Raw genomic sequence first — 17,216 nt, forward strand, 5'->3', positions numbered from 1 at the left:
ATTATCTAATTTTGGTAGTCATTAGGAATTACATGGCTTAAGAGGGGGCGGGGAAATTTTTATAAAAGTCAGGTGGAAATTTTCCATCAGTTAATATTATATACATATCACAGATGCCTAAGTTAGACATGGTTCCTAAATGTGGTAACTAATAACACCATTACAAAGGTAAAAATGGAATTCTTCTAAAAATGAAATGAACGATAATGGAATGCTTTTTGGGGATAATGTAGTGTGGGAACTCATGTAGTCTGATAACAGGGTGGATGCATTAAGAGCTGTAGGCAGTGCTGCTAACACAGAAGCCTTGTCTAGGTAAACCTGATCAGCAGCCCTAAGAAGGGGGCTGGTTGGTGGTCAGTGAAGGATAAGGAGAAGGCAGGCATTGTCTTACTATTTTTGTTAAAGATTTTTTAAAAAATCTTTAAGTAGGCTCCATGCCCAACGTGGGGCTCGAGCTCACAACCCTGAGATCAAGAGTCACATGCTTTACTGAGCCAGCCAGGCACCCCTTGTCTTACAATTTTTGTGACACCGACGGTAAACCCAGTGCCTGGCACATGACTGGTGTTCAGTAGTTGTCTTCTGAACTGTGATGTTAATGGGGCAGGATGTAGATCCCTGTGCCTTGACCTACTGGGGTGGATATACCCGCCCTGCCCCCCGTTCCTCTGTCAACCTTCATTCACCTTTTCTCGCATGCCTACCTATGATTTCAGTAGCTCATGAGCCCTACCCAAGTGAGGGACAACGTCTGAGATGGCCGTCATCAGAGAGGATCTAACAGGCCTGAGATACAGCTGACTTGAATTAGTCTGGTAGCCCCAGGACAGCTCCAGCGATAATCACTTAGGGGGCAGTGTCTTCAGGAGCAAGACAGAGAGTTTGAGGTATTTAAAACTGCAGTGAAAAGGGCCCTTTGATGAGGCCTTATGTGATTAATCAGGAAATAATCTGCTCATTGGCTATTTTCATTTAAGAAGATTTTATGCTTTCTCTTGCTGTTTCCACTCAGAGAAAACGTTTAGATTGTTATAACTTGAAAGTATACCTGATAGGATCTCGATTTCTTCTTTATCAAGTTTCCCTTTTAGTTTTTTTCTACTTTTTATGGTTTACTGATTGTCAAAGAAGTATTTTCTCAAGAAAAATTTGGAAGCGTAAAGACGGAAGAAAAATCAGCCATAACTCAGCATATAGAGGTAGCCACTTTTACCTTTGTATTCTGTTTCCTTCTGATCATTTTTCTGTGCCTTTATTCTTAATTGAGTAAGATCCTTTTTTGTATCTTGCTTTTTTTCCCACTTAACTTTACCTTATTACTCTTCTGATGCCATGAACAAAACCTATTTATGATCATACTTTTAAAATTAGTATGCAGTATTCTACCTTAGAACTGTGTCTGATAATTTACTTCATTATCTCCCTTTTGTTGGGCCACTTAGGTTGCTTTACAATTTCTCATTATTATAAGCAGTTCTGTTGTCAGCATGTTTGGAAACCTTTGTCTCAGTTCTGATTTCCTAAGGTAGGTACCTACACTTAGAATTACTAGGTTGGGGATCTAAATGCTTTTGACGCTCTTGGCACGTATTGCCAGATTGCTTTCCAAATAGATTGTATTTTGTAGTGTGTCGAATTCTCACTTCAGTGAGTAGTGCGTGAGAAGGCCCATCTCCCTACACCTTCACTGGTACCTAGCATTGCTTTGTAAGGGTCACTACTTTCATGAATTAAAAATAGTATCTTGTGTGGTTGAGCATCTATTCATGTATTTACTTGTTGTTTATATATTTAGAATTTTTTATGTGTGATGCGTGTTCTGTCATTCTCCACTTTCTCTAAGGCAGTGAGATGGCTGTCTTTTACAGAATTGTGGTAGCCTGCTTGGGACATGTGCAAAAATCTTTCTGATGCTGGTTTCTGGGGCCTCTGGCTTGCCTCCTGAACTCTAGTTGCAGGTACCTCTGTGTTCACTTTCCTTCACTCTCCAGGACACTCTTGTGGCCCCAGGGGACACAGGAACACAGTAGGATCATTGTAGGCCAGTTTTTCTATGGAACAGAAAAGGGCTCGTGTCTGAGGGTGCGTGCATTTGGTGTGTCTGTTCCAGGTTTGTAGTCACACTTGTGGTCTTGTGCACTGAGCAGACCTCAGAAAATACAGCAGGCACTTCGTGAAAAATAAAAATTTCCCATGCTTGCATAAGGACTTACTCTTCTTAAAACACAGCCCTATCCTCAATGCCTCATTCTTTCGACTGGAAATCTCCCCTTAGGGCTCTCTCAACAAGTTTGTTGGTTAAATGGAGATCCTTAGTGTGGGATCTATGAAATTTATCTTTGTTCCCACAACACCAGGTTTCCTGCACATACTAAACACTCAAGATGTAATTGCCTGTGGATACGAGCCAAAGACCCCAGCCATAAGTATTAGCTGATGCTTCAAAATGTGTTATTGCATGGGCTGGGGTTTAGACCCTGCCTTGTGCTGCCCTGTTGTGCTCTGACATTGTGAAGTTCAACCTTCAGCAGAGGTACACTGGGAGGTGCAAGAGCTGCTTGACCTGGGGTGTCAGCTCCTTTCCTGGCTAAGACATGCAGCTTAGGTTTGCAGCATGTGGAGTGAAAGGAGAAGGGAGTTGTGTTGGATTTAACTGAAGGAAGGACAGCAGTCAGGGCATGAGGATAAAATCCTGAGTGATATATGAATTTTTTCCTTAGAGCTACAATCATAAACTGTTCCACCTGATTTTCTTCTGCTTTTTGTGCAGCTTATCTTTTGTTTTTAGAACAGCTCCCATTCATACATAGTTGTTGGTCACCATGTGAGGAAGACATTGAGGGCTGGCTTCCCCTCCTCCTAGAGCAACGAGAGGAAAGTTCACCTCTCGTTGCCCATGTCAGTTGAGGACTTTTGTCTCATTCCCACCATTGCCTTTACTGGGGGCTCCTTGCTAGCCTCTCCTAGCCACAGATTCCATCTGCCTCTAGTAGTGCACCTCACCCGTTGATATGAAAGACACAGACTTCTTTGGCCACAGGATGCATGGAGAGCAGAGGCTGGCCCTCAGGCTGAGCAGTGTCTCAGTAGCATTCCCACTGCCACCTCACTTCCCAGTCTTTCTCTCCTCACATACAGAGTACATTGTTGGGGCCAAAACCCACTCTGGCTTGACTTTCACCTTAAAACACCATAGCTAAAAATTATAGCAAGTGTAAAGGACCACAGTGTATAGGAACAATACAGAACCACAGTGCCTCTGGGCATAGGTGACTAGAAGCATCATTACCTCTCTTTTTCTAGTGCACCTGTCCTATATTTCAGTGACCTGGTGACAGGCACACCCTCAGGACTCCAACTCCTCTTTCTTTAAAAACCAACAGTCACACTTGTCAGATCATCCTTAAAATGCTATGGAAGGCAGCTTGGCAGGACCTAGGGCCCTGAATGCTCGGTCAATGTGATCCAGGGCCCCTTTACTGGAGACAGGAGAAGCTGGTCCAAAGCTAGGACTTGGGGGCCAAATACGAACCCTGCTTAATTCCAGCCTGACTTGTACCTTGAGAACCCCAGGAATTTGTGACCCGGCAAAAGAGCCACAAAGAAACAGACAATGAGAGGGAATGTGAGACCATATATTGCTTTGGGGCTTGACAGATTTTTATTACCATATGAATGAAATAAAGGTACTCTTACTCTGGGCCCCAGCTGAAGCTAATCATCACCAATAGGTTTTGTCTCAGCATGAATGATTGATAGTAACACTTGACAAGTATGGGTTGGGTGTTTGCAGGATTAATAATGTGACTGGGACACAAGGCTGTTCCAGTCCTGGGATGGTTCTGGGTCCAGCAGCTGACCAGGACTCCCAGGATAGCAGAAACAGTTCCTGGAGTCTCGAATTCGGGAGTGTAACCATGATCACCCAGACTGGAGGGGATTGGCCCTACAGGAGATAGGGAGGGTCTGGGGGCCCACCCTGCAGTCCCCCACTTCCTACCATTTACCTCTCGTCTCTCCACTCTCTCCCTCACCCAGAAGGTACAAATTTTAGCTCTCTCGCTTTGAGCACAAGACATGGAGCTAATCACTGTTGGTTTATGTCTGAATTTGTATTATCGCAGGTATATTATTGAACAGTTTCATTGTATTATTTTCAAGGAATAAAACAGTCACAAAGTTTGAAGTGCATTAGATATTCATAAAACAAAAGAAAAAAATGTGTTAGTATCATCTTCTGAAGCTTTTAAACGTGTCCCCCAGATCCCCTTCAAAATCTCTCTGATAGTTGACTTTGACCCAATCTTGCTCTAATTAACCTCGCTGTTCCACAAGCACTGGGCTTTCAAGATAAATGAAAATCTATTCCTTGTCCTCATATACCCTTGACTGAGGACACGTCATGGCCATCAGCAGAGGTTGTCTTCCTGGAGCATGTGGCTTTGGAACGTGCCCCCATGGAGTGGGGGCAGGGACATCTGCCCATCTAGCCAGATTGGAAGCATCCACCCTGCTGTGGCTGTGCAACAGATGTCCCTGTCAGTGACCCTCTCCCGTCTCCATTTCATGCTCTGCTGGTAATCAATAGTTAGTACCCAATCAATGAATGACTTTTCTGTTTAGTCAGTGTGATTGTTTCCGTGGTGACATGTGCCACCAATTTTGGAAAAAAAAATGCTCATTAGGTCCCCAAGTTAACCCCTCTCCCCCCCAATCTTATTTGACCTATTTAATGTGTTTAAAGGATCTCTGGTTCTTTGTCCCCCAAATACTTGCCTCAGCAGAGCTTCAATAGGAAAGTGCCCTTGGGAGCTAAGCCTCGGTTTCCAGGAGTAGAACTGCCATTGCTTGGTTTTTAAGAACTCACCATTCTCGCATTATGGAATGGAAAGTAGCAGTCAGATTTCCCCCTGTTCTTTCATCCCTAAAGCTGTATATAGAATTTTGGAGATTTCCAAAGGATCTTTTTTTTTTTTAATTGCATTTTTTCATATAGAAACGAGAAGGAAAATGGCTTCTGTTTTGGTCCATTTTTCTGTTTTATTAACTTAGACCAGGAATGACAAAAGAATTTCATCATACATACACATATATCTAAATAATAAGAGACTCTATGGGATGCTAGGTTGAGAAAAGATTCTGTGGTCACATTTGGGGACCAAGAAAGTATGCTTTGGTTGATTGGTGATGTCTTCCATGAGCATGGAAATGGAGGCGAGGTACATCACGTGTCATGTAGTTGTCATTCCTGACTCGGATCTTGTGAAAAATAAAGTTCACACATATAATAATGCTAGTATAACAGTTAAGAGGTGTTTACCAAGTGCCAGGCACTGATCTAAGTGCTTTAAATATATTAACTAATTTAATTCTCAAAGCAGCCCACAAGGTAGGTACAAATGAGGAAACTTACAATGAGGAAACTCTTACAAATGAGGAAATTGAGGCACAAAGAGGTTAAGTAACTAAGCCATATTCCAACAGCTAGGAAGTGGGAGCACTGAGGCTCAAAGTCAAGGCAGTCTTGCTTCAGAGCCCATGGCCTTAGCTGCTGATACTGTGCTATCTCTTCTTGGCTGATGCTGTGTCTTTGCTGTCTAGTAACTGACTCAGCTGCAGTTCAGAAGAAAATATAAAATCAGGGACACGTGGGTGGCTCGGTTGAGCGTCCAACTTTGGCTTGGGTCATGATCTCACAGTTCGTGAGTTTGAGCCCCCTGTCGGGCTCCATGCTGATAGCTCGGAGCCTGGAGCCTGCTTCGAATTCTGTGTATGTCTCTCTCTCTCTCTTTCTGTCTCTCTGTCCCTCCCTTGCTTGTACTCTCTCTCAAAAATAAATAAATATTAAAAAAAATTCAAAATCAGGTTTATGGACCCTGTTATCTTTGGGCCTCAGGTGCTAGAATAAAAGACAGGGCCCAAGGGAACCTTAGCATTGAGGCAAGAGTTGCATATGAACTTCCTCCTTCCTCTCCAGTTCAAGTAGCATTTTTAGTCTTCCTGCCTCTACCGGCACTGTCGCCTTGTCAGATGAGAGAAGATGAATGGGGAGGGAAGAGGGGCAGACATTTATAGAGTAGAACAGAGAGGAGTTCCTTGGACTCTGGGCCACCTGGCCCAGATCATTTTCAATGATCATTTTTGTGTAAAGGACATGTACGTATAAAGAGAACTACGTCATTAGTATAGCAAATAATAAAGCTTTCATAATGGCTGAAGAAAGACTTTTTAGTCTCTCTTTTTATACTGTTTCTTTCTTCCTTCATTAATGTAACAGCTATTTATTGAAACCTATGCTGTGTCCCTGTTGGACTAGAATTATAGAAATGGTGAACCAAAGGAGCTATGAGCCCTGTCCTCCCTGTGCTTATAGTCTGCTTGTCCAGGTAATGACTAAATGTGAGGTGCCGCTCTGGTGAGTGTTGTAGAAGAAGGCCTTTGGTCCCAGGAAAGCCACATGACTGTGGTAGAAGGAATGAGGGACTGAGGTGGTCATACCACATGGGTCCTTGAAGGCCATGTTAGAGTTTTCACTTTAGCATAAGAGCATTGGGAAGCCATGGAAGGTGGGAGAAGGTTGGGGAGTTTGTGTCATGCAGTCAGAATTTTTCCTTCTTTTTTGAAAGGTAATTGTGACTGCACTGGGAAGAGTGAATTGGAGAGGGGACATAGATGAACTAGAGGCATTTATAGGAGTCTGGGCAAAGAGGCCACGATAGTTTGGATTGGAATAATTTGGATGGTGAAGGGAAGAAGTAGAAGGATTCTGGATGTCTGGAAGGTGAAACTAACTAGATTTGGTGATAGACTAGATGTGGGTAGTGAGGGCTAGAGAATGGGCAAGGATGCCTAGAAAGTAGAATGGCAGTCTTATTCCCAGAGTTGGGGATGCTGGAAGAGCACCATGTTTAGAGTGGAAGGTCATCTTTTGTTGGAGGTGCTTTTGAGCTGTCTGAGAAGAGATGTCAAATAGGGTACGCTTTTCATTGTAAATGTGTAGCATTTCAACTGGCTATAAATAAGCTTTGTTCTGGGAAACCAAGTACTTACTGTGGCAAAAAAAATTTTTTTAATCTATAATTTCATTGATTTTTAAAATTCCAAACATATTTTCATTTAGAAAATAAGAATCTAACAGTAACAAAGGAAAATACTAAAGGTAAATATCGTGCATAATCACCCTGGTCATTTTTATTTTTGTATGTTTCTCTGCCAGAGCAGCATTTCTCTTTTCCTATAAGCATTCATATTTTAATTAGTTGTCATTATAATCTACCTCTAGTGTTGTAATAGGATTGTATTCAATTACCATTATCCCAAGTATTTTTTTCACATTTCTATATATATTTCTATATAACTCTCAAATGCTGTATTTAAAATATGTTACATCAACCCCGGTGGCTTGATCAATTAAGTGTCTGACTTCGACTCAGGTCATGATCTCACATTTGTGAATTCAAGCCCCGCGTCGGGCTCTGTGCTGACAGACAGCTCAGAACCTGGAGCCTGCTTTGGATTCTGTGTGTCCCTCTCTCTCTGCCTCTCCTCCTGTTCACACTCTGTCTCTCTCTCTCAAAAATAAACAAACATTAAAAAAATAAAATATGTTGCATAATATTCCATGGTTTTTTCCCATGCTTTTGATAAATCACAAACTATAATTTTCTAAGCAATTTTAGTACTTTTAGATATTAAGTTGATTTTAAGATTTCATTATTGTAAGTAATAAATATTGCTACGTGTGTCACCTTCCCCCCCCCCCCCCCATGTTTCTTTAGAGTGAGAGTTTCTTATGAGTGAGATGAGTGGATTAAAGAGTTTGAATGGGTTTAAAACTCTTGATTTGTGTAAAGGCAAACACTTTTAGAACCGCTGGCAGGGACTGTGGGGAGCTGACCATAGAACAGAACTCTGACCTCGACATCAAGCCTCATCACACTCCTTTGGATTTAGCAACCAATGGGTGCTAATATTAATGAGTGCTTGACAAGGTCCCATGGCTACCTGGGACTTGGGCTAGCCTCTTCCCTTCCTCCAGGTTTTCTGTTCCTAGGATAGTGCCACCATTACTTAGGAACCAGTGAGAGCCCCTGAATTGATGGTATGCTGAAGAGATTGTCTAAACTTGGCTGAGCCTCCAGATTCCAAAAGACTTGCAGTGTGCTGCAGGGCCTGCCTTGGGTTCCTTTGAGCTTAGATGGGGTTCTCAAGACCTTCCATGACCTGGTCCCTGCCTACCAATCTGTCCTTTTTGCCACTGCCTCCCAACATATCACCTTGGCAATGCCCAGGCTAGACTTTATTCTGGCCCTGGATGATGCCTTGGTTACATCCACACTCCTGGCTTTCATTCAAGGTGCTTCCTCACCCTCTGCCTTTCCAAACCCTGCCTCTCCTTTAAGATTCTGCACTAGTTATAGTTCCTCCAGGTTGCTGGCTCCCACTTCCCAGCTTGCTGTTACTCTGCCATGAACTTTTACAGTACCTTTAGTCTCCATTCCAAGACTTAGCACATAATTGTAAGCTTTCTGGTAAAGTTTGACATTTTTACCTCTTGAAGATAATTATACTCTCCAAGAGGGCCGTGTCTTACTCTCCCCAGTCCCCTCAGAGCCTAGCTATGGTGCTAAGCCCTTGCCAGTGCTCCATAAATCTAATGTGACCCATGAAATCAAAATATATGTGCTATGTGATGCGGTGTCAAAGCTTCTGAGCCATTCTTAGGTATTTTCAACATAAATGCCCACATGCAAAAATTGCTGAGGATATTTTAAAAATACTCATAGCTGGACATACTCAGATTTTCTCTACCTGACTGCATTTTGGGAGGTTTTGAGAACAAGTTAATGCTGGAAAACCAATACCTGGTCACATTTTATTTCTAAGTCCTTGATATGCACAGGGTGGGAAGGATGATTGGTGGAGGGAACCAGGGTGGATGAAGGGTAGGTAGTAAGAAGCACTGGGACATCCATCTTGTCTTTAAGAAGCCAAGTGTCTGTGGCTCCTGGAAATAGTACTTGAATTGTAGTGCAGTGATGTGTTCTGCTATTCTATTTTTTGAAAATTGGCCCTGATGTTATCCTGCTGTCTTCACGGCTCACTTCCTTGACTGGGTCAATATTGTGATCATCAAGAGTCTTCAGATGAAGCCTCCCCAATTTTCCCTGGAACCTGGAGCTTCCTTGTTCTTTAGGACCTGGCCTGGTGCAGTGGGGCCCTGTGGCTAGGAGTCGGGAGCTTTGGGGCTGGGCTGGCTCTGTGGCCACTAGCTGTATGGCTCTGCATGAGCTCGGGCCCTGGCACCCTTCTTTGTAAAGCCACACACTCAACTAGATCATTTCTAGGCTCTTCAGTCACTGAGACTAAAAACAAAATAATTGGAGCTCTCTTAAAAAGGGTAAGCTTTGGTGCCACTTCTAACTAAAAATGAGAAATAGACTCTTTGACACATTTAATGACATGTGTTAGTATGTGTGTGGAACTTTACACTTAACTTGTATTTCTTTCTTTCCTTCTCTCCCTCTTTTTTTTTTCTAGCCAAACATCATGTCAATGGCAATAGAACAGTTGAACCTTTCCCAGAGGGAACACAGATGGCTGTATTTGGTAAGATATCAACTCTGAAAGAAAACCCAAATTGTGTGCAATGACTAGTGCCAAATTTCTGAGTTTTAGCAAGTGTCCTCAGGGCTTCAAAATCTGGGCTCTTGTAGATATTTACAAGTCATTGGAGCCAAAAAAAAAAAAAAAAAAAAACTATTGAGTTCCTAGTATTTCTGGGATCAGAAAAGATTATTCTATAGAATTTAATATGCTTTCTTTTCTCACTTTGCAAACCAAATATCAAACTGTGTCTTTGCTATTTCTTATGTCCACACTGTGAATTAACCTGATAATTTACAGTTTGAGTTTTTCTTTCCTTGAAGGCTCCCCCCACCTGCCACATTGATACGTAACTTTGTCAAAGGCTGGGATTCAAGTAGTTTTGAGTTGTTATTCCACAAAAATCAATCTAATTGAATAATCTCTTTCTCCTCCATTATGAATTCAGCATATTCCTTAGAAAAGAAGTTAATTAAAGTGTTTTAAACAGAAAATCTAATCTCTGAGTATATATTTACCATATACAATTATGTGGTTGAGCAGAACTTCTCTGTTAGCTTCCAAACCTTTTGGTGATGAGGTCCTTTTTAATTCATTGTTCCTTACCTCCATATTTAATGTCACCTAAACTTCCTTTAAAATGTCCCTACACTTGGCACTTTCTTTGCCTACCTTCCTCCTTTTCTCCCTCCTTCCCTTTTCTTGCTGACGTCCTCTTTCCTCTTGTTTTTGCCTTCCCCCCTCACTCTTCCCTCCAGCAATGCCCTGGGGTCCATCCCTTATCACCCTCTCTGGGGTCACTTCCTCTGTCCCCTGAATTTTCATTTTCTTGTAGCTTCTGGATCCTTCCCCTCAGCCTTTAGACAGGTTTTATGGTCTTTCCCATCCTAAAAACCTGAAGTCCCTGATTTTATGCCTTCTTCTAGTTCCCATTCTACCCTGGTCTTGATGATCCTCTTCTGTAAGGCTTTTGATGTAAAGCTGCTTTAAAGCATGGAGTTCTCCTTGAGCTGCAAATTAGCTTCAGGATCACCCACCTCTAAATTAGCCTATTCAGCATAAAGTATTAACTTATTCACAGAGATGGAACCAGAATTAGTAATCAATGATGATTAACGGTTGGAGAGTTATGAAATAGGGAACTAATTCTGCCTGGGTGTTTGTAAATCTTGCTCCATATGGGCTAGCACCCTTTAAAATGTGCTTATCAGTGGTTAGAAGTTATTATGCTCAGAAATTTAAACAGAGAATTTGATTTTTGTAGAAAAAAGCATAATGGACACTCTAAAAATGTGTGCTAAATATTTGCTTTGTTACTTTTCCTCTGTGTACTTATGTTCACACGATGCCATTTTTCTGGAGTTGTAGGTTTGAAACTATCAGGGGACAGTTACCAGGGGACAGCAAATGTCACATCAGTGTGCAATGGGTTATTTTGATAATTTTTTTTTGTATTTCAGATTTTTCACCCCCCAGACATGTTACACACTCAGTTCCATGTCATATTGGGCAATATAAAATAAGGCTAACCTATCTTAGCAGGGTTTCCTCTGTTTTGCTATTAGAGGAGAGCTTCCTTCCCAAGGGACAGACCCAGCACCAGGCAGGTATGGATGTTGTTTGGCCACAGAATTGGAAATATCAGTGAATAAAGCTCTGTGATGAGATTATTATTATAATTTGTCACAGTTTTGGTTTGTAGTGGCTTTCCTAAAAATCCTAACCCGTGGCATTGCTTGGCTTTGGGCAAGCACCTTTCCCTTTCCAGGCTTTAGCATTTTTCACCAATAGGATGAGAATTGACTGCTCTGAGACACTTGCCTTTGCTTCTCCATCTTACATATTCAAGACCCAAGGCTTATCTGGCGATAGGCAGTCCTCAGGAAACCCACTGTGAGTGGCCAAGGTGTGTGGTTTTAAGAGGTGAATCGTGTATCATTTCTGCAAGTTCAGAAATATACAGATTGTAAACTAGAATGTCTTTTGACATCTAAGAATGTTTACATTATTAGAACTTCAGTTTGACTCTTCCAGATGCTTAAATTAAGGCCCTATTTGGGTTAAGTAGGTGCAAGCATTTTATATTAATGTTTTAAAAACTGTTCTCATTTTATATCACTTGTCCACCTGGCCTGCAGTGAAGAGAAGGAGCAGATGGCTTTTGGGGTGGGCTTCTCTCATTCTGGGTCGTTTATAGCTCTACTGAAAAGGTTAAACCAAGTATATAGCACTTGGCTCTTTGACATATGTTGGACATTTAATCCTCCTGGCACCTTGCAATCCTGGTATGAGTATGTAATCCTCTTCTCAGAGAGCTCATGTGACTTACCCGAAGTCACTCAGCCAGTGATATAGTGGAGGGAGAATTAGAGTCCAAGTGTAACTAACCCTGAAGCCCACACTCTTCTTATGATGTCCCCTGACTCTTAGCACTGGTTGAAGAAGCTGTGGGCAAGTCTGGTAGATTCAGAAATGTCTTTCAGCTGGATCCATGCACAAATGCACGATTTCCAGCCAAGCCAATTTAGCAAAGTGATTTGTGAATTTCTGTGCATTCCCAGAGTGTGCTGAAGGACTCTTGACATATAGCTTTTGCTGGGAAAATACTGCTTGGAATGACATCTCCTACTACTTATCACTTTTACCCATTTGATTTTAGTAGCATGTGTTAATATACAGGGGAATGTCTTACATCTACTTGACTGTGAGCTCACCAAACACCAGTGGCACTTTCTAGTTGTCCCAACTTACTCTTCAGCCTTGGAGGTGTTAATATTTTATGACAAAATAGTATCGCCAGTTGCAATTTTATTATCTATTGGTTAATCATTTGAAGATGCTTTACAGAATGCTATCTACATAGGAACTTTTAAATTAAATCCACTCTGAAAGTGGTCGTTGAACTGCCATTAGGCATTTAGAGTGGATAATGTAAGGAAGTATAAAGGACAGGGTACGCTCCATTGTAAAAAATACACAAGTGCGTCATTGTGTCACGTGACCAAAGAATATATAGGTGTCCCTTAGTTTCTGGCATGTAATCGTCACAGATTATTTTTAAGCTAAGATGTTTATTTTTTCAGATTTTCTTTCGTAGCCCATTTGTTAGTCCTCGTCTTGTTTTTGTGTGGCCACAGTTCTTAAGCTTCTTTGTTGCTCTTTCTCTCCTCTGTACTTTAGGACAATGATAATGAAGGTAATAGGCTCTGCTCTCCCAGTGGGCTTCTCCTCGTCTGTGTATGATGCTGTCTTTCAAGTCAGTGGGAGCCCTTTTTCCACAAGCTGGAGAAGCAGAACCGAACATTTTGCAATTACTTCATGCCTTTGTTCCCAGTGGCTGACAGTGCCCTATGGCTATCATCCCTTTAATCCTACAACAGCCCTGTGAAGTGGGCATTATTGTGCTCTGTTAGAGACAGAGAAACTGAGGCACCCAAAGATGAAAGAAATCTGGTCAAGTGGAGGGAATGCTTTCTCGGGCATGAGGACACATCCACATTACATTTGCCAGCATGCTGTGCCTGACTTAGAAAGGTTCTCTCCAGCTCTCAATAACTTAATGAAAGTGACATCCCATTGGCAGTGAGCCACTCCATCCATGCAGAGAGCACAGAGGCTCCAGCCATTCTGTGGTGGTTTTTTTTTTTTTTTTTTAAAGCACAGAACAAAAAAAATAAATAAATAAAGCACAGAACAACTATTCATTTTATTAAATATACTCTGTAGTCAAGAAGATTTATCATTTTCAAATAAAATAAAAACTTATTAATTGAGGAAAATGCAGAGAAGCTGGGGGTTGGGAAGATGTGTGAATTTGCGAAGGTTTTTAGTACAACTTAAAAAAATGAAATACAACTTTTAAAAACTTTAAAATACAGTACCGTGCCATAAAATTTGTCATCCAAAGTAGTATACTTTTGAGAGTGAAAGGGTGCTGTTAAAAATTACATTAGATAATGAGGTGCAAACCTGAAGGGTTTCAGCCAATTGGGATATAATGTCACCCTATAACAAGAGTGTATATTGTAAAATATTGTGCCAAGAGTAATAAATACACATTGAGTCAAGTTGAAATTGAACTTAGATATATAAAATGAAGTAAACAAGTGAAAAAAACAATGCAGACTATACTATATTATATATGATGTAGTATCAGCACCAGTAGTTTCACTAACTTCCAAGATTTTCCTCAGTAAATATTGTTATATCTTTCTGAATGACTTGAAATTAAAAGTTAATTCATATTTATAAAACCAGGTTCATAGCTCTTTCATAAGAGATGGAGAATTGATCATCACAGGTCATGCCTTTGCAATTTTAATATTGTACTTATAGTATCCAATAACATAGGGTGGTGAGTTCTCCACCACTAGAGGTATTTAAATGATAGAGTGGTCATTCCTAACAAATTGGAAAATGGGACTAAATAGCATATAAGAGTCTTTCTTTTCAATTAATGAGCATTTACTTTATTTCAGAATGTTAAACCCTTTTGAAAAAATTCCTTCTAGCAAGAAATTCTTTGATCCTATCATTTAGAAACCCACACCAAGCCTGTCTGCAGAAAGGTAAGGTTCTGTAGCAAGGAATCTTAATGTATAGGAATTGATATCAGTGACAACACTAGGAGTATCTCCATGAATTCTTAGGGTGGGTTTTTAGGCTCTCAGTATCCTGACAGCAATGGCTCTGTGATCTCAAACATGTTTTCTTTGTCAGGTTCTCTTAGGGCTTCTCAAATGAGAGGGAGCAAAAGACAATCCAAGACATCATGAAAATGTGCTGATGACCTTGTTTATCTCTGTTTATAGCCAAGGTGCCAAGAATTTACCAGACTGTTTCTCAAATAGGTGTGTGGAAGGGCTGATTCCAGAGAAAGGGCTAGTGACTGTTTTAGGGCCACAGATGCACCCCAGTCCAAGTGACTCACCTTGAGCACTCCAAAGGAGAATGAGATCCATGTCTGTAAGATGAACCAATCATAAGACATTTTTTCCCCCTGACTTCAATCGGAGGTGAATTTTGAAACAGCCACAGTTATTTTGTCTGCTAGCCAAGAAAACAGCATTGAAAGCAGCAGGCAATATGTCAGACTTCAAAGGAAAATATATTGGTGGCTCATTGGCTTGAATCCAACATTATGTTGGTAAATAATCAAATCCCGGTGTGGCATATTTCTCCCTGAACCTTGACTGAAAACCATTGAAGACCATTCTGTGAGCTGTAGAGTGGCAGTCACTCATTCTAGGAAAAAGGCCAGAAAGAATGACTTTGAAATGTGTTTATAATTAACTAAACAATCTAAATTCACAAGACTGTTAGAACAGCAGGCTGCTAACTGGTGCAAACTTCTTAAGTGATGAGGCACTTGGGGAAACAAAAATAGGCCTTCCTCCCATGATAATCTGAAGCACCTTCAAGGGACAATAATTGGTCATTTAGGGACATGTTTTAAGATATATTTTATTTTATTTATCTTTTGTGTGTGTGTGTGATGTTCTCAATTTTTATTTCCTTTTTGAGCGTGGAGAGGTTAGATAATACAGGGAGAGGGGAAGAGACCTCCCTGAAAATCCCATTTGGATTGTATGACATTGCTTGTTATGGCACAGCACACCTCGTCCCAGTCAGGAAGAGCACAGGTGTGGAGGTGGAGAGGGTATCCTGGGGGCAGGGAGGGTGTGAGAGGGGGATATATTTAGAATAGGGAAGCTGGAGTGTGGGTGGGGATTTTTGTGCTTAGAGAATGGAACTGAACCCATTGTAGAAAGGAGTAAACCCAAATCCAGTAATGTTTGATAATCGTGTATCCACCAACCTCAACCATTTGGAATGCATGTGAGAACCAGAAAATAAGCTCTACCCCCCACCTCCCACCACACACCTGAAAGTTGTGGAGGAGTCTATAAATAATTCTGAACTCACAGAGGCCTTTGCAGTCAGATAAACCTTGGTACATGACTCTAGACAAGTACCTTACCTGCTCTAAGCCCCATTCCTCATCTGTAAAATGAGGTGAAGAATGTCTACCTCACAGGGTTGTTTTCAGAATGTCATGAGCTAATGCCTCAAGGCATTTAGGGTATGGGGGACAGATGGGACAGATCTCAGGCACTGCTGCTCATAGGACAGCCTGTGCAGTGTTCCCCGGGAGGCCACCTGCTCTCCTCAGCCAGAATGCGCTGTGATCCAGGCCCCAGGCGATTGACCCCAACATTAGTCAGTTCCATTTGATCCATAATCTCTCTTGCATAATACCTGATGAGCGCTGTAACTCAGGGATTTTGAAGGAAAACAGATTGCATTAGTGGAGAACTCAACTAATACTGGCCCAGTACTGACCAGCCCTTGTTAAAACTTTCTAGTAGGCCACTCTCATTATGGGTCTAAATGAGACTGGTTGCTTCCTTATGAATCAACACAGAGCTCTCAGAAAATGCCATGATTTCTCTTTTGGCCTCACCTATTGAGTTGATCAGTTGTGGCTAATTATTTCACTGTTATTGCTAGTATATAGTGACCATCCAATTGACCAACTTTTTGTAAACTTTTGAAAATGAAGATTTATAGAATTTATTTTACCTATATGGCAGTAATTTCTTAAATTTCTACCGAAAAAATATGCTCAAGAGGATGTGCTAGAGAAACAATTATGTATCTACTGCTTCTCTGTGATTTAGCTTTTTTAGAAGAAAAAAGGAAATATGGAGAATGACAAAAACTGAAGTTAATCGTTAATCAGTTTAGCTCAACTAGCATTTTTAAGAAAAATACTGAGCCCCATGTTGCAGATGATATAAGACAGCTAATATATTCTCTCTTGCTCTTACTCTTCCCAATCATTTATCTTTGGCCTTGTTATAAAACAAAATAAAGGAAAATTAAAATAGATACAAGACATGGAAAAATTGCATACATTAGAATTAGCTAAATGTTAGACCAAAGAAAAATATGAGAAATGAAATACAAATAGTACGTGCCACGATACAATATAATTTGTTAAAGTTGTTCACAGATTTGGCTCTATATTTTCTAGCAGCATTGTGAAGACCAATTAGTTGTATGATTGGTTTCCGTTTTTAAAAATTGTGGTAAAACACATAATATAAAATTTGCCGTTTTAACCATCTTTAAATGTAAAGTTCAGTGGCATTAAGTACATTCACATGGCTGTGCAGCCATCACCACCATCCATCTCCTGAACTTTTTCATCTTCCCAACTAAAATTCTGTATACCTTAAATAATTATTCTCGATTCTGTCTCCACCAAGCCCCAGCAACCCTCATTCTACTCTCTGTCTCTGTGAGTTTCACTACTCTAGATATCTCCAATAAGTGGAATCATTCAATATTTATTCTTTTGTGACTGGCTTATTTCACTTGGCATACTGTCTTCAGGGTTCATCCATGTTGTGATGTGTATCGGAATTTATTTATTTTTATTTATTTTTGAGAGAGAGAGAGAGAGTGTGAGTGAGCAAGGGGCAGGGGGAGGGGGAGAGAGAGGGAGGGAAAGAGAATCCCAAGCAGGCTCTGCACTGTCAGCATGGAGCCTGAAGTGGGGTTCGAGCTCACCCAGTGAGGGGCTTGAACTCATGAACTGTGAG

The 17,216-nt window shown here is 41.0% G+C and overlaps 1 protein-coding gene across 10 annotated transcripts in view; it reads left to right on the forward strand.

Moving 5' to 3' along the window:
- Positions 1-17,216, forward strand: part of MSRA (methionine sulfoxide reductase A) — a 455,631-nt gene that overhangs the window by 167,096 nt on the left and 271,319 nt on the right. For 9 of the 10 annotated variants that reach the window (XM_042983557.1, XM_007097123.3, XM_042983559.1 and 6 more), the window contains one exon: positions 9,544-9,612. In XM_042983557.1, coding sequence (XP_042839491.1) covers positions 9,544-9,612 — 69 coding nt within the window. Of the gene's footprint in view, positions 1-9,543; positions 9,613-14,087; positions 14,178-17,216 lie in introns of all 10 variants that reach the window. The other variant, XM_042983565.1, reaches the window with a different exon arrangement.

Source organism: Panthera tigris, chromosome B1 (genome assembly GCF_018350195.1).
Source record: "Panthera tigris isolate Pti1 chromosome B1, P.tigris_Pti1_mat1.1, whole genome shotgun sequence".
Taxonomy (NCBI): Eukaryota; Metazoa; Chordata; class Mammalia; order Carnivora; family Felidae; genus Panthera; species Panthera tigris.